This window comes from Lontra canadensis, unplaced genomic scaffold, assembly GCF_010015895.1.
Source record: "Lontra canadensis isolate GAN:19392208 unplaced genomic scaffold, GSC_riverotter_1.0 scaffold229, whole genome shotgun sequence".
In the NCBI taxonomy this organism is placed as follows: Eukaryota; Metazoa; Chordata; class Mammalia; order Carnivora; family Mustelidae; genus Lontra; species Lontra canadensis.
Window position 1 is genome coordinate 390,875 of NW_022631223.1, and position 23,294 is coordinate 414,168.

At 52.2% G+C, this 23,294-nt stretch overlaps 1 protein-coding gene across 1 annotated transcript in view; it reads left to right on the top strand.

The window, feature by feature from the left end:
* The first annotated feature begins 274 nt into the window (after positions 1-274).
* Positions 275-23,294, top strand: part of WNT7A (Wnt family member 7A) — a 60,540-nt gene continuing 37,520 nt past the window's right edge. Inside the window, exons 1-2 of the mRNA XM_032849442.1 lie at positions 275-583; positions 5,711-5,937. Of these exons, the coding sequence (XP_032705333.1) occupies positions 513-583; positions 5,711-5,937 (298 nt within the window). The 5' untranslated portion in view covers positions 275-512. The remainder of the gene's footprint in view (positions 584-5,710; positions 5,938-23,294) is intronic.

Here is a 23,294-nt window from a genome sequence, read left to right on the forward strand (position 1 = left end):
CCGTGGGGGTCCAGAGGACTCCCACCGCCCCCTGCCCGGCTCCGCGCCCTGGAGCCGGGAGGGGGCGCCACGGGAGCGCGTGGGGCAAGGCGTGAGCGCGCGCTTAGAGCTGGCGGCCCCGTCCCGCGGTCGCGGGGGTGCGGGGCGGGCGCTCCCGGGAGGCGGGAGGGGGAGGGGGCGGGGGAGGGACGGGGGAAAGGAGGGAGGGAGGGGCGGGGGCGGGCGGCAGCAGCGCCCCCGCACTCCCCGCGCCTCACACACTTGCACCCGCCGCTCGCGCGCAGCCCGGCGTCGCCCCGCGCCGCGCTCGCTCCTCCCTCCCTCCTCCCGCTCCGTGGCTCCCGCGTTCCCGGCGAGGCTCAGGCGCCGAGCGAGCGGACGGGCGCACGGACAGACGGCACCCGGGACGCCTCGGCCCGCGCCTCCCGGGCGGGCTATGTTGATAGCCCCGCGGGGGCCGGCCCGCGGGATCAGCACAGCCCGGCCCGCGGCCCCGGCGGCCAGCGGGGACTATGAACCGGAAAGCGCGGCGCTGCCTGGGCCACCTCTTTCTCAGCCTGGGCATGGTCTACCTCCGGATCGGGTAAGGGCCGCTCGCATCCCGTGCACGCGTGTCCCGGCAAAGTTGGCCTGGCCCGGGGAGGGGGTCGGCCGCTGGCCACCAACTTCTTAGGCCCCTCAGAGAGGCTGGGTGGGCGCACAAAGACACCGCCCCCCCCCCCCCGCAGGCGGGCGCCCTAGGGGCGCTCACAGCTCTGGAGATTGGGCAGAAGTCCGGCCCTCCTGAAGATGTCTGAGTCCGGTAACCCTCAGAACCAGAGACAACCAGTACGACGGTGCAGCCTGGGGGACTCCGAACTAGCTGCTGCAAAGGCCAGCCTCTCCTAGGGTCACTTCTGACCCGGGCATAGGAACAGCAGGTTCCCCCAGGAACACCGGAGCCAGGAGTCAGGACGACAGCCCGCTCCCAAGGAGCTCAGACCCCAGAGCCCGAGGACCTCTGTACACAGAGGCGCAGACACAGCCTCTCCTGGAGACAGGGCAGTCCCCAGGTAGCAGGCGGGGCCGGTCCTTGCAACGGGGAACAGGTACCTAGAGGGAGGGACCTTCGCTGGCACAAACACAAACCGCTGCTCAGATCCCTGACACCACCCCGTTTCCAAGAACCCTCAATACTCCTAGAGCCCTTCCCCAGGCCAAGGGGACAGCGCCTCCCATCCCCAACGCACACACACAAAGGTGGGACGAGAGATGGCCCTAGACACCCAGAGAGGCAACCTCCAAGAGCCAGCGCCAAAGAGAGGAGGGCCACCCCGCCCCCTAAAACCGGGCACCGGAGTCCTCTGGCGCGCGGAGCAGCCCTCCCTGCTGCACTCGAGCATTTCCACGGAGGTGGGGCCCGGGGCGGCGCTTTGGCTGGAAAGTGGGAGGCGGTGGCTCAGGACGCGTCTTGGAGCCGAATTTACAGGGCCAGTCACCCTTTGTACTTAGGAGATAATGCGTGTGAAGCACGGAGGGGTAGGGGTGGGGGGCTTTAGGGTTTGATAGAGGTTCTGGCGCTAAAGGGCCACCTTGGCTGGTTTCACAAAACCTGCTTTCCCACCGCTGGGGATTGGGGGGAACCTCCCCACTGCCCGGCTTTGGGGAGGCGGCCGGCTGCGGGGACTGCAGCGAAAGTGTGTGTGTGTCTGTGTGTGGCAGAGCCTTTGTGTTTTGCAACTATCACTCCTCCCCTTTTCCCACCCTGCGTCTCGGTAGCGGGCATTTCGCAAGTTGAACGGCCGTGGCTCCAAGCAGGTGCGCGCAGAGCGGACAAGGCGGCCGCCGGCCGCGACCGCGGACCGAGAGGCGACCGCAGGCGGAGAGGCGGCTGCGGGGCTCGCGCGCTGTCTGCCTGCGGGTGTGTTTTAAGTGTTATTGATTCGTCCGCGTCTGGGTGGCTTTTTTCTCCCTGCTTTAATCTTCATCTTGGCCCGCGCCCCGCCGCCCCGCGCGCGTCCAGCATCCAGGAAGCTGGTCGGGCTGATTGGCGCTGGCTGCGTGAGGCTTTATCTTCTTTTTAATTAGAATCGGGGCGGAGGGACCAGGGAAGGGAGAGAGAAAGGGAAAACAACAGAAAATAACCTCCCCTGGCTGCCCCGCCCGCGGGACCTCCCACAGGCGAGCTGAGACCTCGTTGGCCCTGCGGGGTTGGGGGGGGGGGCGCTGCCCAGGAGGGAGGGAGGGAGCTACGGAGGGCGCTGGCTTTCAGCCCCCCAGTCGCCCTTTGGGGCGGAGAGAGATCCAAGTCAGGAAAAGGAATTGCAGGGTGAATTTGGCCCTGGACTCTGCTGCTCCCTGAGCCTCCGGGTATCCATCTGTAAAATGGGCATGAGGGGTAAAGTCCCAAGGTCCTCAAGAAGCCTTCTGGCTCCCCAGATGTGCCTAGTTCCTCCGCCAAGGGCTGATGGCAGGGCATCTGTGGTATTCTTACTTGATGTGGCTCGTTCCAGTGACTCAAGCACTGTCCCCCTGTAATAATCAAATCCCATAATAACAAAAACCACAAAGCAGCACATTAATTGAGTACATACTAGGTGCCTGGCACCTTTTGAACACTTTCCGTGTTTTAACACATTTCATGTTCACAGCAACACTGTGAAATGAGGACTAAAAATCAATATCCTCCTTTTAGAGATGGAAAAGCTGAAGTACAGAGAGGGGATGCAATTTGCCCAAGGCCGCACAGCTAGAAGGCCAAGGAAGCTTCGATGGCACTCTAGGCCTGAACTTTTAGCTGCTAGACAACTGTTCCTATGAATTTTTTAAAAATATTTTATTTATTTATTTAACAGACAGAGATCACAAGTAGGCAGAGAGGCAGGCAGAGAGAGAGAGAGAGAAAGGAGGAAAGTGAAAGCAGGCTCCCCGCTGAGCAGAGAGCCCAACATGGGGCTCGATCCCAGGACCCCGAGATCATGACCCAAGCCGAAGGCAGAGGCTTAAACCACTGAGCCACCCAGGTGCCCCTGTTCCTATGAATTTTTTAATCTAATACATCATTATACTCTGTTGGGGTGGGAATTCCCTGGCCGTCAGCTAGGGCTTGACAGGTTCTCGCTGACTTGTGGCCCAAACATCTCTGCTTGACGATCTTTCCATGCTGCCTCTTCCTCAAACATTTCAGACATTCTAGCTCTAGCCGTGTTAGACTCTCTTTCAGTGGCTGAGTTGAATGAATGAGAGCTCTAGCAAGGCTTCTGTTTCAGATCGGTGACCCACTGGCCTCCAGATCTCAATCTCTGTGAGCCTTAATTTTCAGATATGTGAAAGGGTGAATCCTGCTCACCAGGCTGTTTAGAAATGTCACATGTATGCCATGTTTGCAGCAACACTTAACGCTCCTGCCTTGGCATGGCATGGTAGGGTTGCTGCAAAAGTTCACTGGTGCATTCGGGACGAATTTGGGCAGGCACATCTGCTGTGTCATGGGCACTTACCTTGAGCGATATTTTGGAAACTCCATAGTTCACCCATTCATTATCCATTCATTCAGAAGCCATTTAGTGAACCGACAGACATCATCCCTGCCTCCAAGAGCTCATAGTCTAACGAGAAGGACAAGTGATAAACAAAGTGGGCACACAGAACCAACCACGGTAGAAGACCATAAGTAATCCAGAGAATGACATAAACAAAACAGAGACTGTGATGCCAAGTTATGAGGGGTGAGAGGATGAGGCAGATTCCTGTAGCTGGGGTGGTCAAAGAAGGTGTCGCTTGAAGTCCCAGTATTGATGGCAAGAAGCCAAGCCTGTGAAGCTCAGGGGGAGGAGAAAGATTCCAGGGAAGGGGATCAGTAAGGACAAAGGGCAGGAGGCAGGAAGAGGGCTGGTGTAAGGCAGGATTGAGGGAAATAGGTTAGGGACCGGTCAGTAATGTGCTTGGAGAGGAGTGGGGGTCACCTCTTCTCCTGCACTCTGGGTACACAGATCCTCGCTTTAAGAAATTCCAAATCCAGTACAACTTCCTGTAGCTGAGTCCCAGGATGGAAAGTGTGAGGCACTTTGCCCAGGGCTGGCTGTGACCTTCAATAAATGGAAGCTCTCTCTTATTATTATGTCCAGAATAAGGCATCAGAGGTGAGGTCTTCTCTTTAAAAGCTCCAGACATGTGGACCATCTTTGTGCAAAGGAAGGGCTACCTGCATCATCAGGGTCGTCACTGGAGCTTGTCTGGGGTTATTTTGATATTAGGAAATGGCCCCACCCCCCGCCAGATACCCAGGAGTCACACTGACGCCTGTCTTTCCCTCATACCCTTCCCCATTCCTCCGCTCAGCTCCACCCTTCAATCAGCCCATCAGCAAGTTTGGTCAGCTCCATCTGTTGCCACCCTAGCTACTGCCAAGGCCAAGCCACCACCCCCTCTTCCCTGTCCCTTCTCCATGCTCCTGCTCTGGCACCCCGCATCCCCACATTCCTCTCCCCTGTGGGGCTGGAGGGATGGGATCCGGTCAGTTTCCGGCATACAGCCTTTCAGTGCTCCCTGATGCACCTGAGAAAATTCTAGCCCTTTCTACCAGATTGTGTCTTCAGACTCTCTGTCCCTGAGCCCTGCACCAGATTCTGTGGGATCTTTCTGCTTGCTGCCCCTGCCATCCCCTACCAAGAAATTGGCATTTGCTCTTCCCTCTGCCCAGATTACTCTGCCCCAGACCTTCCTATGACTGGTTCTTGGCCATTCAGGCCGTGCTGCACTGCACCTCCCCAGGAAGCCCATCCTTGACCACCCCAGCTAAAGTGTCCCCTCTCTCTTCCCTCCCAAGCCCACCCTCCTCATTTATGGCCTCCTTGTTGACTTTCCTCATAGTGCCTACCATGGTCTGAAATGGTCTGTTTTATTCATTTGTGAAATGGGTGTGGTCTCCCTCCAGAACTCCTGGAGGGTAGGCCCTTGCTGTCTCCCAGCATAGTGCTTGGCACCTGCAAGATAACCAATATCTACCTGCACAGAAGATGAAAAAAGAAGACAAGAGCTGTATGAAGAGTCATAGGCCTCCTTTAGACTGATCATGCCTGGAGTGGGGTACACAAGCTCCATGGGCACACAGAAAGAAAACACCAGACCTCCCATTTACAATTACTTTTTAAAGATCTAGATCATACATATTGGAGAGTATATATAACATGTACAAGCAGTTGCAGTTTTTGTTTTTTTTTAATGTGTCCCCACAACCTTTCAGGGCCACCGCTGCAGGAAACTTTGTGATTATCGTCCCCTTGTTTGCCTTTGCAGTTTGATCCCACAGACATGATTCCTAAACAATAATGGGTTTTAGTTTGCATGATTTTAAATTTCATCCTCAGTTGAACCCTACCATAAATCCGAAGGCAACTTGCTTTGTGCACAATGTCATATTTGCAGCATATGTCATCTTTTTTGTGTGTATAGTAAAAGGAAATCAGGCCTCACTCATATTGACTATACATTCTATGCCAGTACCGATATGGATTACAAAATGAGTAATTGTGGGTTTGGGGTGCAGTATCAAAAAGTTGGGAGACCCCTGCTGGAAGCAACGGCGGGGTGGGGGACGCGGAGGATAGTATGATCGGTATATGTGTGGGAGGAGTGGGGACAACAGCCTCAGATACCCTGGGAGGGCGTGGAGGCCGTGCCCCCACCTTGCTGGCCTAACACTCCGTTTCTCTGTGTCCCCTTGCTCCAGTGGCTTCTCCTCGGTGGTAGCTCTGGGCGCGAGCATCATCTGTAACAAGATCCCGGGCCTAGCTCCCAGACAGCGGGCAATCTGCCAGAGCCGACCCGACGCCATCATCGTCATAGGAGAAGGCTCACAAATGGGTCTCGACGAGTGTCAGTTTCAGTTCCGCAATGGCCGCTGGAACTGCTCAGCACTAGGGGAGCGCACCGTCTTCGGGAAGGAGCTCAAAGTGGGTATGTGCTCACCCAGACAACTTATGCAAGGTCTTAGAGGCTGTGGGAGACCAGAATAGCCTCAGGATCCCTCTGCAAACCTCTCACCTGCCCCATGCTGCAATGCTCCCAAGTATGGGATCTGCAGGTGTCATGACTTGAATCAGGTCTCCTGGGGAGGGTGGGCTCTCTAAGTGAACTCCAGACCACTCCAACCACCTATGGCAAAGTTGAAAACCAGCAACCAGTGGCCTAAAGGCTAATCAGCTGATAAAGCACTGATGTTTCTTAAATTGAAGTCCAATTTTTAAAAAAATAACTTTTCTACCTCAAAGTATGAATTTCTGGCTTCTTTTTAAAGCGTGGCAGATCTACTGATAACTTACGTATGTGCCTACACAGTTATCAGGCGGTCAGGCTGAGAATGAAGATTCCTTTAAATGGAACCCCTGCCACAGTCCTCACCACTCCCTATTATCACACAGTCCCCTTTCATGACTCACCAGGCTACTGTGGACATTTGAATTTGCAAACCCTGTTCTGTGGGAATTGTGTGTTGCTCAGGCATGCATACATGGGACGTGCGTCTGTGTGTGTACACATATAGATACATGCACCGAGACATGTGTCAGGTCACACTTTTGGTTTTCAAAGCAGTTATGAAGAAATCCTGGTGGAAAGGCGGTTGGTCATTGGGAGGCCTCCATATTTGTGGAAAAGACCATGTTTTGTGTTCTGCTTGTGTGTGTCTGGACTATGGGGCTGGGAAGTCCACAGGCTTGCTGCCAAGCTGTGAACTTCCCTGGAAATAAGTCTGCCTCAGGTCTCTTTGGGCTGCAGTGGTTCACTGAGCCTACTGGATGGCGCTAAAGGCACCCCCCTGAGTTCTCTCTCTCCCTCAGCCCCAGCATCAGTAAATTCAGTGGATATTGAAAAGATTCACCCTAAATCCAGCCGTTTCTCTGTGTCTTTACTTCCTTCCCTTCCCGTCACACAGCTGGTGCCTCTGGGCTCCCCAGCACTGCAGCCCCCCCACCCCCCACCCCACCCCCTGGCATCCCGCTGCCCCCTGGCTATTCTGGAGACCTTCCTGCAGGCAGGGTCCTCCTTTGTAAATGAAAATGAGGTCATGTCATTTTCCCTGCTTAAAACTCCGTGGAGTCTTCCTCTCATTTTAAAGCACTGCTGACCTCTGCCCCCTTCTGCTCCCATCTTTCCCCTCCCCCCGCCCACCGGCACACCACACTGTGTCCAGCCCTGGGTCCCCAGCACCACACATTCCTTCTGCCTCAGATCCTTTCTCACAGCCAGCACCCCAGAACGCCCCTCGTTCTCTGTGCGGACCTCTCTCTCACGGCCTCCGGGCCTCCCTTGATCACTGGGGTCTAAAGTCCCCTCACACCATGAAGCTTCAGCTCATCGGCACTGTGACTCGTTCCTCACCCCTTGGGAATGCCAGCTCCATGACAGCTGGGCTCTCCGTCACACTCATCACTGGGTGTTTCCTTCCTCCTTCTTGGTCCTCTCAGTCCTGAGCGGGTCTTGTTTGGTCACCATCTTCTGTAGGCACCTGCTTATTCACTCCTGAGGGGGACAGACCCCAGCTTCACGGTGAGGTTGGCAGGGAGCACTGTGGCCTCCTCTTTTAGAACTTCTCTTCACACCGTGTGCCCTTTCCAACATCTTCGTGGTTAGAATTTTGCCTTGTCCCACCTGCCCTTCCTTCTCCCTCTTCCAGCCTCAGGGCTGACTTTTCAGGTAGAGAACGGGGGCCCAGAGAGAGGGCGGGGCTGCCCTGGCTCATGCCAGGAGGTGGCATCCACACTGGGAGTCCAGTTTAGGTCCCTGAAATCCCTGTCTTGGGAGCCTTCTGTGGGCACCCATGGTTTTTCTGCCTTCTCTTGCTCACATTCCCCAGTCCCCTGTCCCTGGGACCCAGGCCTGGGCTCTGGCCTTATTTTAAACTTGTGTGTTGCTGACATACGAGATGTTCCAGATGAGGAAACAGGCTCAGAAGGGACTTGTCCAAGGTCATTGAAATTTAGTGACAGGGTGTCCTGGGACTGGGATGATGGCACCCTGGAACAGCCTGTAGTCTTGGAAGAACCAGTCCCATAGCCTGGCATTATCACCATGCATTTTGGGAGTACAAGGGGGGTACTATGGTGCCAGGAGCCCTGCTGTCCAGCAGCCCTCCCAGCTGACCAGAGTTGTAGAATTGAAGACGTCCATTGCACGTTGAGTGGCCTCAGGGAACCAAGGCAAAGAGAGGAGCCTAAGAAAACCCAGGGCATAGCAGTGGTAGGGGCGACAGGCCCACAGGCCTGGAAGTGACTGGGAGCCAGGTCCAAGAGGCATGTGGCATCAGGCTGACCAGTTTGAACTCAAACTAGGTGGTGGGAGCCATTGGAGAATTGGAGCAAAGGCGTAGCTGCCAAAGTAAGGTCATTCTGTATGAAATAGCCTCTATTCAATGATTTTTGACCTGCAAAAATGGCAACATCACATGATCCAGCTTAATAGTCAGTCGTTCTGGAAGGCTCATTGAAGAGTCGCTATAAAATTCATTCATTTGTTTAACTCATATGTTCACCAAATATTTACTGAGTGCCCACCATGGCTGGAGGCTGCTGTTCCAGCCTGTTTGGTCAAGGAAGGCCTCTGGATTCATGAGGGAGGTGAGCCATGGGCATGTCTGGGGAAGGGCATACTGGGCAAAGAGGATAGATGTGCAAAGGCCCCAGGCAGGAACATATTTGGCTGTTTGAGGACCAGTGAGAGGGCTGGTATAGCTGGAGTACAGTGATCAGGGGGAAGAAGAAGTCTCAGAGGTCAGAGAAGAAGCCGGGAGCTGGACAGTGTGACATCTGTCAGGCCAAGTCAGAGATTTGGGTTTTCCTCCAGTGAATGGAGAGCAAGGGAATGACAGGATCTGACTTTGGATCTAGCAGCCTTGCTCTAGCTGCTGGGAATAGAATGTGCTATGGAGGGGTCAGGGTGGGAGCTAGGAGTCTGGTCCAGTTTTCCTGGCAAGAGGTGACACTGTGCCATGAGTGAAGTTCTGCTTTGGTAGTGATGCTGAGGATGGGGGTAGGATTGATGACCTGAAGGCCAGTTAGGAAGGAGTTACCCTGGCCTGGAACCTGAAAGGTGGTAGCTGTGGAGCAGAGGACGAGGAGGCCCACATAAGACCCCCAGGGGTCTGAGAAGTCACTTCTCCTCTGAGCCTTGGTTTCCTCATGTGTAAACATACCTTGCTTGAGGACACCTCAGGTTTTGGCTCCTGGGCTCTTCCTCAGTGCCTTCAGGGCTCTTGCCCTCATGGGATTGCCTCTTCCTGGCAATGACCAGCCAACAAGCCTGCCTTTTGGTGAGGCATCAAGAGTAAGGTCTTTGACTTTGGGAAGAGGTCTGGCCATCAAGGCCTCACTCTGGATGGCAGGAAACATGGCCTCCCCCTGCAACCCCACAGTTCTTCTTACACCTCATTGGCCAGAATTCAGTCACATAACCACATCTAGCTGCAAGGGAAGCTGGGAAGTGTAGTCTTTTATTCAGAGTAGCTCTGAGACCAGCTCAGGGTCTGTGACTGAGGAGGAAGAAGGGGAAAATTGACATGGGGGGGCTGCCCCTTGGCACCATTATCCATCTCATGCTGAGACCCAAAGCCTCACCTGCTACCACTTCCTCAGCCTCCACTCTGGTCTCTGGCTCTGTGTTTCATGGCTCTGTCCCCCCTCATGAATGTTCTAAATTTTACTGTCTGTATCTCAGGAGAAGGCCATGGGCATGTACCCAGCAAAGCCTTCTTGCATGCTAGAAACGGAAACCCAGTTCAAGCCTTCTCATCAGGCCAAGAGGGGAATTTATGTCTGCTTAAGTCATTGCAAAGTCAGGGATGGTGCTGACCCTTGGAATGGTTTCTACCCCAGAGCGGCCTCTTGGGGCAGCCAGATGGCTCTGAAAATGCCAGAACCACAACTTCCAGGTTCTAAATTTGTGTAAAAAAAAAAAAAAAAAAAAAAAAAAGCATAAGCCTTTCTTTGGGGACACCTACAGAAGTCCTAAGGTCCATCCCAGTGGGATCAGCTAACAGGACTTGACTTTGGGTCATGTGTCCATCACATGCCCAAGGGCAGCAGTGCTTTTGTTGGTCAGACCTGGGAGCCCCACCTAGACCACCTCTCAGGGGAGAGGGCCTGCTCGTGAGTCCATTAGCCAGCTCGGGCTTCTGTAACAAAGAACCACAGACTGGGCAGCTTAGTCAAAGATGCTCCTTTTCTCACAGTTCTGGAGGCCAGAAGTCCAAGATCAAGGTGTCAGCAGGTTTGATTTCTTCCGAGGTCTCTCTCCTTGGCCTGCAGATGGCCATCTTCTCCCTGTGTCACATGGTCTTTCCCCTGTGCATGCCCTTGATGTCTCTGTGTCCTAATCTCCTCTGTGACAAGTGAGCTAGACAGTGGAGATGGCCTTTGATCTGGGTCTTAAAGGGTAGGAAGAATTTCACCAGTGAATAGGGTCCCTGGCTGACATGGGGCAACAACATGGAAGTTGGATTGCTAAAAGGATCTTGAACACGGGTCTGCAGCCTCTGGAGGTAGGGGGTTAGTAGTCTCAGACGAGATTGTGGGCCAGCTCTTCATGGGTCTTAAATGCCAAGGACTATTAAAATGCTGTATGCGGCCCCACATCAGCTTTATCACCTACTACCTAGTGTGGCCCTTGACAGCTTGAGAAGGCATTCACTCCCTTCAGCTTTTTCCTTTCTTTTTTTTTAAATTTATGTATTTGACAGACAAGAGATCACAAGTAGGCAGAGAGGCAGGCAGAGAGAGAGGGGGAAGCAGGCTCCCCGCCGAGCAGAGAGCCCGATGCGGGGCTCGATCCCAGGACCCTGGTACCATGACCTGAGCCGAAGGCAGAGGCTTAACCCACTGAAGCACCCAGGTGCCCCTTTTCCTTTTCTTAAATAACACAATGAACCCCCCTTCCTTGAATCTGCCACACAACACAACAACTAGAACAAGAATGGGTAATTTACACCCCCTCCTCTGACGATCCCCTGTGTATCCCCTGCCTCTCCCTCCTGAGCCATGCTTTCTCCATCCTGAATCTTGGGTTTTCCATTCCTTGCTTGTTTTTGTTTGTTTTATCATATTGATATAGTTCCCAGAAAGAAATTATTTGGTTTTAGTTGTATTTAATCTTTTTTTTTTTAAGATTTTATTTATTTCACAGAGAGAGAGATCACAAGTAGGCAGAGAAGCAGGCAGAGAGGAGGAAGCAGGCAGACAAAGGGCGAAGCAGGCTCCCTGCTGAGCAGAGAGCCAGACGCGGGGCTCCACCCCAGGACCCTGAGATCATGACCTGAGCTGAAGGCAGAGGCTTAAACCACTGAGCCACCCAGGCGCCCCTGTATTTAATCTTATAAAGAAAAGACATCACTCTATATCCAATCTTTTGGATTTACTTTTGTCCCTCAATAGCAATAAAACCCATCCACGGTGTTCCTCTGGCTGTTGTGGATTCCTTTTGGCTGCAGTAGTAGACTCTGGTCTGTGCTCCCATGCTTTTGGTTGTGGGTCATCTGGGCCACCTCTAAGCATTGGCTTGTCACATTGCCACCACAGGCCCCTTTGTGCACGTTTCCTGGTGCTAGTGTATGCACGTTTCCCTTGGGTATATACGGAGGAATGGAATGGATGGTCACAAGGTATGAATGTCAACCTGATTTCCACAGTGACTGTGCCAAGTGCCACTCCTGCCAGCCTGTGGTGTTGATCCACAGCTTCTCCAACACTTGGCATTATCCAAGACTTCATTTTTGCCTAGGGAATAGGCATAAAATGCTTTTCCACTGCTGTCTTGATTTGCATTCCCCTGAGAAGTAATTCGGGTGAACCCTCTTCCTGTATTTATTAGCTGTACACGTTTTACTCTTCTGTAAGTTGCCTGTTCATGCTTTTTGCCCATTTTTCCACCCAGTTGTGTGTTCTTTCCTCGGGTTTGGCCATCATGATTGTAGTATTGAGTCATAGCATAGGGGAGCGAGGCTGGATCGGGCAGCACCCCAGGGGTGGTAGCTCATGTGGGGCTTCACTCTCCTTTCTTTTGTCTTTTTGTTGAGGATCCATGGGGCCAGGCCCTGTGACAGCCCTGCCTCATGCATAGCCTCATCTGTCCCCATGAAAGGAGGTCTGTCTACCTCCATCTTGGGCTCTGAGCAAGGCGGAGGCTGACCAAAGTCACATGGCTGTTTTGTGGCAGAGCTGAGATGGGTAGTTAATTCCCTTATTCTGGAAGATTCTTCTATTTTTGTGAGCCAGCTTGACTTCAGATTCTCCAAGCTGACAAGTTTTTGAGAGCCTTGTCTTGTGGCTGGGCCATGTGGCAGCCAAGTGAGCACTGGCATCAAAGTCACATGGCTGGGTTTCCATCCCAACCCCACCCCAGGACTCTGAGAGAGTACCTCACTTTCCTATCTCAGCTGCCCATCTGCAGAATGGGGGAGTTGCATGACCCACCTTGCCAGGTGCCAGCCTTGTGCAGGATTTAAGACCCTGGCACCTGTAGATTAGGGCCATCAGAAAGCATCCCTTTGCCCCTCCCAAGAGACTCACATGATGTCTTTAAAGCACTTACCACTCTCAGAAGTGACATTGCTTACTTTTGCAAGGATGTGTCCAATATCAGTCATCTCCCTGACCATGGGGGTGTCCATGGAACCCAGGCCTGTCAGTCGTCTTCTCCTGGAGCACCCCCAGGGCCCAGCACACAGTAGGTGCTCAGGAAACTCGTGAAGCGATGAACCACCCTGAAGCTGCTTTCTACCCTGTGTGCCAGCAGTAGCTCTGAGCCCCTGAGGACAAGGCCTGGGTTCTTCTTTCTCTTCTGCCTCCCAGGTCTGGGTTGTAGCTCCCTCATGGGAATCACTCTGTTCCCTCCATTGTGAGTGAATGCTTTTCATTCTGATCCCAATCCAAAACTGAACATGCATTCCTGGTCTGTTGGGCAGAATGGTAGGGTCTATCCCTTCCTTCCCCTCCTTCCTCCCTCCCTCCACCAGCTTCTCTGGAGAAACATAGGAGGGTCGGTTGGATGATAAATTGGGGAGCTCAGAATGCTGTGCTCCCTGCTCAAGCTCAGCTACAATGGCCACCCACATATTAAAGGCTCTGAAAAGTCTTACAGACAGGAGAGCAGCTTGAACAGGCTTCCCCTGGAGGGTCCATTCATTTCTGACCTTGGACTAATAGACCATCTGGTAGAGCTGCTCTTCAGGGGCCCCAACACACCCACTCTGGGGATTCTCACAGACTGACCAGGCTCCTGATCTGGGTTTGGACCTAACCAGGAATTGACCTAGGTGTATTCACTCACCAAGTCCTCTGTCTTTCCCCAATGGCTAGCTTCTGACATTGGCATGTGCAGTGAAATCTATCCGAGTAAGCATTACCCTTGAAAGTCCCTTGAATCAGCCACAAAGTTTCAGAATACCTGTTTTTTTACCGTAAAACATTCATATGAATGTATAATATATGGGTAGTAATGCCCATTATAGAAGAGTATGCATCTAAAATATAAGTATATACATTAGAGTTCTTTTGTTTTTTGATTCCACATATAAGTGAGATCATATAATATTTGTCTTTCTCTGTTTGGCTTAGTTCACTGAGCATAATGTCCTCAAAGTCCATCTGTGTCATCACAAATGGCAAGAGTTCCTTCTTTTTTTTATGGTTGGATAATATCCCATTATCTATCTATCTATCTATCTATCCATCTCACATTTTTTTATCTAATAATACACTTAAGGTACAACATATCCATTGATGTCCACTTAAGTTGTTTCCACTTCTTGGATTTTTTTAAAATAATGGTACAGTGAACATAAGTGTGCAGGTATCTTTCCAAGAGAGCTATTTCATTTTGGGGGGGTATATATCTGGAAGTGGGATTGCTGGGTCATGTGGTCATTCTGTTTTTAACTTTTTGAGGAAACTCCATACTCTCCTCCATAGTGGCTATGCAAAATTACATTCCCATGCATATAGTATTTTCATTTCTTTTCCCCTAGGTGCTTTTGGTTGAATTCATATAATTTAAATTCTCCTGGGGTCACACACCACAAACGCTCCCTGCCCCACTGTTGGTCTACCTATTCATTCACTTACCTGTCCCGCAGATACTCTCTAGAATCTTCTGCATGGTAGACTGATGAATCGGCCACAGACTCCTCCCTCAGGGTGCTCATGGTTGGTGGGGACAGACAGCAAGGCCAGGGCTGGAAATGGGCTCCGGAATCTGATAAGAGAGGAGAGGGCACTGGGCAGAGGACCAGGTGGACTGTAGGTGGGCTGGTCTACAACTGAGGGAGGGAAGGCTGTGGCAGAGGAGAAGCAGTCAAGACAGGCTTGCAGGTGTGACCCAGCACAGAACCAGTGTATCCAGAGGGACCCAGGTTCCCTGGACTCTAGGATATACAGTACGGAGGGCAGAAAGGGGCTTCAGAGAGAGTAGGACATGAATCAGTCCGGCAGGGCTTTGCCTGGGAGGGGAGCTGTTGGAAGAATTTCTTTCCCCTGTGTCAGGGGAGAGACAGGATGTGGGAAGATAATCACATTCTTAGCACATAGAGAAATTTGCAATGTCCCCAGCATCATTGTCAACAAAGAAACGGTGATTTCCCGATGTGTGCTCCTGGGGACGGCTGCATTCTTTTCCAGATACTCACGGCCTCCTGTTTGGTACTCTCCCGCCAGAATTTTTCCAGGGATGGGCACCAGTGACCTAGGATTCAGGCCCCGGGAGGGGATTACCACCTTCCTGTGTCTGCAAACCAGGTGACTCGGAAGCATTTCTGGACTTCTGCTCCGGTGGCATTTGTCACCACTTCTCGAGAACAGTCACTTGAGCAGCTCTCCCTCTCTCCCTGGAGTGACCTGCTGGGCCTCAGATCCCTTCTCTGGGAATCTGCCCCTCACACAAATGGCTCCGTCTTTTTTTTGCCCATTTTGGGCAGTGAAAGAGACTAGAGCACATGTCTGGTGAGCTAATGGCTGCGTGGAGGGACAGATTCGAAGGCCTTTCCAGTGAAGGAAAGAGACAGAAGCAAGGGGCGGGCTAGCTCCACTTTCTCGGCGCCATTTCTTAACAATACGCCATCTTGCCCCAGCGAAAGACCTATTCTTTCCCTATTCTTGCTTAGAAGCAGTGAACAAAGGACTTTTTGTCTCGTTTGCATTTTTTTTGCAAGCCTCAGTTCATCCTGGGTTTTAGCCCTCCTGACGCTATTCTTTGAGATGAATCTTTTGTTCTAATGTTCTCTTTCCAGCTCTCATATGGTGGACAGGCAGACACACACACTCACATGCTTACACGCTTTTACACGCACTGTCATTCATTCAGCGACTGTGGACGCTTCTCAGAGAAACAATCCTGCTCTCCACAACCTACTGGGAAGGGACAGAATTCAATTCAGCACAAAGTGAGGAAAGTGAAGGCTCTGGGCCACAATCAGAGGGAGGGACGATCAGCAAGTTCCCTCAGGGAGGGGACCCTGCAGCTGCGTCCTGAAGAATTGGGTTAACCAAGCATGCATCTTGTGAAAGCTACTGTTTATTGATCCCTTACCTGGTGTGGACCGAGTCTGTCATGAGCTTTCGTTTTTTTTCACCATCCAAACAACCTTATAAGGTCCCCATATTCCCAATTTACAAAGGAGGAAACGAAGGCCTTTGAGAGGTCAATTAACTCACTCAAGGTCCTGCCACTCGAACCCAGATTTATTGGTGTCCAGAGTCCTGCTTCTAAGCCCTGGCTACATCTGCCCATCACCAGGCAGATGGGAAGAAGGGCATGTCCAAGCTGAGGGAACAGCACACACAAAGGCACGGAAGCAGGAGGGGCAGACGTTGACACTTCGTGGGTAGTCGGAGGTGTGTGCCTCAGGGGGAGGAGAGACCCTTGGTTGGATCTGACGCAGTTGGATCCAACTGCACACGCCCCTCTCCCAGTTTCCAGCTCTACTGACCTTATCTTAACCAGCCTCAGCCCAGACAGGTACTCCCTACACCCCCGATTCTTCAATTGTTCACCAAGAGGCTCTGTGTGTCCTCTGGCTGGAGACAGCCAGCTGTGTGGCATTCCGAGCCCAGAAGAGCTGTGAGCGGCCATGCTACGGGACTGGCAAAAGCAGCCTTTTTCCATCTGTATATTTTCCAAATCATCATATATTTCAGCTCGTGTCACGGCAGATTGCTCACTCTCTGACCCACTGGCTTTAAATAGCAAAAGAAAAAAAAAAATACAATGCACTTTGTGGTTTCCAGTAAGATACCATAAATACACCCAGATAATATTCCGGTGCAAGCCATTTACAGCGATTGCACAGGGCGGTGGAATGGAATCTTTTGGGCAGACTGGCTCATCAGTTTATTTCCTCTGTACCCGCTGGGATCATTATGGAGCTGGGCTGTGTGGAGGGCATTAGCCAGACTCCCCGTTTTCCCTCAGTGTTAACACAGTGCTTTACTGAGCACCTTCTCTTTACCCAGAGGCTGCATTGACCCTTCACGGCAACTTGCCAGTGTCCTCCTGGTGGTTCCTATTTCACATATGGGCAAGCTGAGACTCAAGGAGACAGAGTCCTTGCTCAGGGTCACCCAGCTGAATAAAGAGTAGAGAGGAGGGACGGACAAGACCCATCTTATCCAAGCTTTGAGCTGAAGCAAGCCACTGGGGCTTCCGGATGGAAAACTGACCTGCACCGAGAGTTAAGGAAGATGGGGTTGGAGGTGGGGGGAGAGTTAAGGAGGAATGGGGTGAAGGTGGGGACCCCATGCAGGAGCCAGGAGAGCCTGAGTCTAGTCCCCCTGGTCTCATTGAGTCACTGGTGACCTTGGTTGAGACTCCTGGTCTCCATGAACCTATCATTCCAGGAGGAACCCATGGGCTTTCTCTCTGTGGCTCTAGGAGTCTATTTTCTGATTCTGGGGACATGGGGAGCCTCTGTGCAGGGCAGGATGGTGGACCTAGCTTCAGCTCCCCTGTGTTCCTGATTTACCTGCTTCTGCCATTGGTTAGATCATGCCAGGGTCATCACATGGGCCTGGAGCCCTCTGACCCACAGAGAGAGCTGCATGACTGGCCCCTCCGAGCCACCCCAGTTGCCCCCTGCTCCCAGCACTGCTCTGTTGTATGTTCATCAGAGTCCTCAGCTGCCACTGAATAATGTGATTTTGTTGTCTGTCTCCCTACGGAGGTAAGGCTGTATCTGAATCTCTCCTCTTGGTGTCCCCAGAGCCCCAGCTAGTAGGTGCTCAAGAAATATCTGTGGAGTGAAGGAACATGGCACATGGCTTGGTCAAAGAGATTTGGTGGAGGTTCTTCCTCGGCTCATGGGTAGAAGGGACAGATGGATGGTCTAAGCAGAGAGGGGTAGGTCTGTTCTTGGAGGGCACGTGGTCAGCAATGGCCAAGCCCAGTGTGTGCTGCTCACTGGCTTTGTGCAGAAGACCCGGGAAAGAGCCAGGGCTGGGTTCAGTAGGACTGAGTGGGTATCATGGCATTGGGGCAGGAGAGTGGGTTGGACTCTGCAGCCCAGCCAACTGGGTTTAAATCCTTGCAGGTTGCATCACCTCTCTGGACCTTAGATTCCCCATTTGTAAAATGATGACCATAATGGTCCACACCTCATTGGATAGTTGCCAGGATCGAGTTGATCTATAATGAGTGTTTAGGGAAGAGCCTTGAAATTAGTAAGCATTTTTTTTTACTTTGCTATGGTTATTATGAAATATGCCATTGGGCATAGTTTCTGCAGCAATAAAACAGATATCCTAGACACACTCTTGCAGATGTCTCCTAAGAGACAAACAAGGTGGCATTCAGGAAATTACCCAGCTGAAGGGGCTTCCTCATGCAGATGAGACAGAGGCTGTGCTGGGAGTCCCGAGCATGGTCAGGGTCTAGAGCAGTCCCCTGGAATGGCTGGAGACAGCAGGTGACCTTCAAGTTTGCATCCTGGCTCTGCCTGGGTAAATCCGTTTTCTGAGCCTCAGTTTCCCCATTGATAAAATAAGATGTTGTTACTCATCTGGGATGGGTGCAGGAGGCACGAATGGATAGGCTGTTACATAGCCTCTCACCCTGGGAGTGAGGTTTTAAGATTTTGGGATCCTTGGGGCACCTGGGTGGCTCAGTTAAGTGTCTGCCTTTGGATCAGGTCATGATCCCAGGGTCCTGGAATCGAGCCCCACATCGGGCTCCCTGATCAGTGGGGAGTCTACTTCTCCCTCTCCCTCTGCCCCCCAACTCATTCTTGTTCTCTCTCTCTAGTGCTCTCTTTCAAATAAATTTTTTTTTAAAATCTTGAAAAATAATTTAAGCGTCCTTTTCTACATTCTTCCTGCCATCAAAACCTGTTCTTAGCTTAGCAAGCCATCTGATTTCAGTGGTCTTATAAATTATTTGTTGATACGTTTTAACTGATAACAAATGGCATTTTGATAAGCATCCATGCCTTAAGCCAAAGAAATCTCTGTTACCCATGGGCTTTCAGATGCTTCAAAAAGCCAGGAAGGGAGGCGGGTGGGACTGAGAAAGGACACTTGGGCCTGGAGTCCCGGTTCTGGCCAGTTTGTAGGTGTGGGCCCTCAGTGAATCACATCTACCTCTCAGTCTCAGTCTCCTCCTCCGTAACACTGTGGGGAATGGCGTCTACCGATGGGGCTTTTGGGAGATACCACACAGAGAGCCAAGTGTGGGTCTGGCCCATAGTAGGTGCTCAGTGCCCTTCTCCCCCCCACCGCAAAACTCCACAATCCCCCCACCCCAGCCTCTGGCTAATTCTGTGCAGATATTCTGGGGGAGAAGGCTGTCAGACCCTCTCTGAACTTCACCTGGGGTGGTCTTCCTAAGGACTAGGTGAACTTAATTTTATGAAGTGCCTAGCAGGGCGCTTGGCAAATAAGCCCTAAAAAAAGGTCACGTGGTTGTTGGCCACTGTTTGGAATCTTCATCCATCCATCCGTCCATCCATCCATCCACTCCTGCACCCATTCATGCAACAGAATGTACCACGTACCTACTATGTGTCATTCTTGGGACCCAATGGGGAATATGACAGAGTGCTTGCCTTCAAGGAAATTCTACTCCAGTGGGACAGTGGGAGTGGGAATGGTGTATGAGGAACAAATGATCAACACATAAATCTAAGATGGCAGGAAGGGCCATGGAGAAAACTAGATTAGGGGTGGAGAGAGTTTCTGTACCTCCCTCCCAACGGTGTGCCTGTAAGTTCATCAGTTATCATCACTGTAACACTCACTAACATTTAAATACCAGCTATGTGCCAGGTGGTATATATTTCCTCCTACAGAAATAGGTAATACTAACAGACATGGACATGGAGGGGCAGAGAGGTTAAGTGACTTACCCAAAGTCATCAAGCTTCTGGCAGGTTTACAGCTGGAATGCAGGCCTGCTCATTCATTCATCCCTCACATCTTGTGGTGGGAGCTAAAAAAAAGGCAGGGGGCAGTGAGCCAAACATTGTCCTTGTCCCCTTGGGAATCCAGATCGTGGCTGAGCAGAGAGACAGACTAGGCCGGATCAGCCCCATGCACTTGCCTCTGTGTGAGGCTGTCTTGACCTCCAGGGCATCACGGAGCAAAATGGGGCTCGGAAGTAATAATATCAAAAACAACCATGATGTCTGGCATTTCCTGAACACTTGCTACATGCCAGGCTCTGTGCTCAGCACCTTCCCCTTGTTCTATGATTCAGTCTACTTACATAGCCCATGGTGCACAGATGCTGTCATTATGCCCATTTCACAGAGGAAGCAACAGAGGCTTCAGGAAGTTAACAGACCTGATGTGAGTTATGCAGCCTGCCTGATGCCCAGGCCAGTATCCTCAGTGTTCAGGTGGGTGGTGGGAAGAAAGGGAGGTGGGACTGGGCAGTGCCAGTCTGATATTGGCGGGCAAACCCAATGTCAAGGTCAATGTCAGGGGTTCACAGTGACCCTATAGCATCCAGAGGCATTGGACTTGAGCAGCCAATACCTGGGTTCCTGAGAACTCTGAAACCACAGAGTTGGCTTCTTTGCGGGAAGTAGATGCTGAGGTGAGGGCTGGCTTGGCATGGAGGGGAAGACCTTGGCCCATGATGGGACTTCACTCTGGTGTGGGGGTTCCACCTTGAACTCAGGGGAGTTAAATGTTGTCAAGGTACAACTTCCCCAACCTTAAGGGAGGTGCCTGGGAACTGAAACCATGTTTAGGTAGCTGTCCGTCCGTCACCGTCTGCATCTCTGTGTGCTGTTCAGGGGGCTCAGAGAGACCAGGGGACCATCAAGCACAGGGGTTAGAGCAGCCCTGCACAAAATTACCAGGAAGGGTGCTGGTCCTGCCCCTCCTCACCATAACCCTGGCCCCACCCCCAGGGAGGAGTCTGGAAGAAGGGCAAGGCTCAGATGACAAGCCTGACTCCCCGCCCCTCCTTAATTTGCATACCCCATTCTTAGTCTGATAAAGCGCACCCAGTCTCCTTTCAGCTTCCGGAGCCCGCCAGCTGTGCCCGCTGCACAAGTCATTTAAATCCTGCGGATGTTCTTGATCTCTATGAGATGTCTAGAAGCCGTGTCTGCAGCTCACCTCTGCTGCCTATTGGATGGGTGGCCTGGACAAGCTGGACTTTTCTCTTGGCCCCTGTTCCTCCAACCTCCCCAGCCTCTCACGGAGAGCAGTTCCTACCATCATCAATAGAAATTGTAATACATCTAATATTGGGGGCTCCTTCTTCATACAAGGCTGTGTTAATGCTTTACCTTTATTAGTTTTTCTCATCCTCTCAGCTACCCTAAGAAAGTGGGTGGTTGCCATCCCTATTTTATGGCTGAGGAGCTGGAGCACAGAGAGTTTAGGTGACTCACCTGAGGTCACACAGCTGGCAAGTGGTGGAATGGGGAAGACCCCAGGCCCCTCATCCTGTTCTCTGTATACGCTCCATCTGATGATTCTTTTCTTTGATGTCACTGAGGGTCTAATCGCACTGTTGGCTGTCTCCAGTATATTATTTTCTTGTGTGTCTGATAGTCTGTGCTGGGAGCTGGTGCCTGGGCACTTTGTCTTTGCTTCTCCAGGGGTCTTAGGGAATCACCAGCCTGGGGCCAGTCTTCGCCCTTAACTGGCAGCCTCTGAGCATGCAGAGGGACAATTCGGAGCCAAATCTCAAAGGCAAGGGCAAGTCTCCCAGGTCCCAGGAGGTTCTGGTTTCCTCATCCCTCACCCTCGCACCTCCTGTTCTGCCTATGTCAGACCTGCTTGTTGTTGTCTAGCTTTGCTGGGGGCGTGTACGTGTTGGGGAAGGGGGCGATTTTTCCAATCTACCCTCTTTTTTTTTTTTTTATAAATTTTTTTTAAAGATTTTATTTATTTATTTGAGAGAGAGATAGTGAGAGAGAGCATGAGTGAGGAGAAGGGCAGAGAGAGAAGCAGACTCCCCGTGGAGCTGGGAGCCCGATGCGGGACTCGATCCTGGGACTCCGGGATCATGACCTGGGCCGAAGGCAGTTGTCCAACCAACTGAGCCACCCAGGCGTCCCATCCAATCTACCCTCTTTCTGGGAGTCTGTCCATCAAGTACTAGCTCCTTTCCAATGTCCTGCCCTGGTGGGACTCAGGGCCCGATCACTGGTCCTTGAGGCCTTAATTCGTCAGTTCCCTTTTCTACAGAGCCCAGCAACATGAGATGGCCACCTTCTGTTCCTGCTTGCCCTACTGGTGGTCAGTTCTCTCTCCTACACATGACCCCCACGGGTTCCCTTTCCTTCCCGGGAAGCTCTACCATGCATTGGAAGATCTTACGCAACATTTCTTAATTTCACGTAACCATTGTCAGGTATCCAGCCTGCCCGGAGGTTGAGTCTGTGCATGTGTCCGCTGTCGATGCCACTTTGTGCCCAGCCCTCTGCAGGGCACTTGTGACACACTTATGGTTTCTAATACTGATATGATCGTTGATGTGTTTAGAGCCAGGAATCTGGGAGGTGCTCAAATCATGTCCTTCTCCATGCCCCAGAGGTTGAGATGCAGTTAAAAAGAGAGTGCCCAGGGTGGGGGTGTCTGTTGACCCAGGCACCGGGCTAAGATTGTCACACACACTACCAGAACTTCGCAACAACTCCTCTCAGGTAGACACTGGCATCGCTTGCATTTCCCAAGCAGGGAGACTGAGGCTCAGAGAGGAGGACAAACTTGCCTAAGGCATAGGCGGGAAGTGGTAGATCTGGGATTGGAAGCCCTGTGTGAACAGGGGTACCAGGGATGGGCTGGCGTGGAACATCAGAGCCAAGGGCTCTGGTGTAGTAAACCCATCCCACAGGTGAACACAGGCATCTGTGTCTGTAGAGCTCGAGGGTGGTGGCTGGGGATGGGGTGCGGAGGCAGGTTGTTTGTGTCTGCTAAGACACAACTTCCCTGGGTGAGGGAAGCCTGGAGGTGGATGACGGTTGGATGGGGAAATCATCTACCTGAGCATAGGTCAGCGTGATCTGAGGCCGGAAGCAGCTTGGAGGCTGCCTCACCCACTCATCAGCCATTCCCCCCACCCCACCCCCGCTGAGGTCATCTACATCACAACACCCTGGAACCCTTCTCCCTGCCCCTTCCTGAGTGGTGGACCCTGCTTCATCTGTGTGGAGACTCTTCCTCCAGGGAGTCCTCCCTAACCTCCACTCTACCCCACTGCAAGAGCTAACTTGCTGAGCGCTCACCTGGGGCTTCCCATGCCTGGGTTCATTTCCGTCCTGACGCTGCTCTTGAACCCATTTTGCAGATGGAGAGACTGAGACTCAGAGAGGTTAAGAGACAGGGGGACAGCACTGCTGTGCTCAGCTACTCAGGACCCTTCCACTACCACTTAAAACCTTGGCACCCTATTGCAGAGTTTTTGTAAATCCCTACTGACCACTCCCAGCCTCCTGGCAGGGCCATCTCCAGACAGCCAGGAAGACCTGTGGGAAAACACAGCCTCAGTGCTCCCCAGAGCCCCTCCCCACATTGAACCTTCCTGTCCAGGTTCCTTCCTGCCCCTTTCCATCCTGACTGTGGGCAGTCCCTCTCCCCTTCCCTAGCCCTTGCATTCTGTATCAGACTGATGCCCGAGGACACAGACATGAAGGGGGGCCAGCCTTCCCTGGAGAGGCTCACAGTCTAGTGAGTAGGCCGTGGTGAAGAGGAGGGGCTGGACCTATAAATGTCAGGTGACCCACAGCAATAATAATAGGGACCATGAGCCTAAGACCTGCTGTGTTGGGCAGGTGCTGTGAGCCAGGTATGGAGCTGACAGCTTGACATGGACAAATTCTTAAT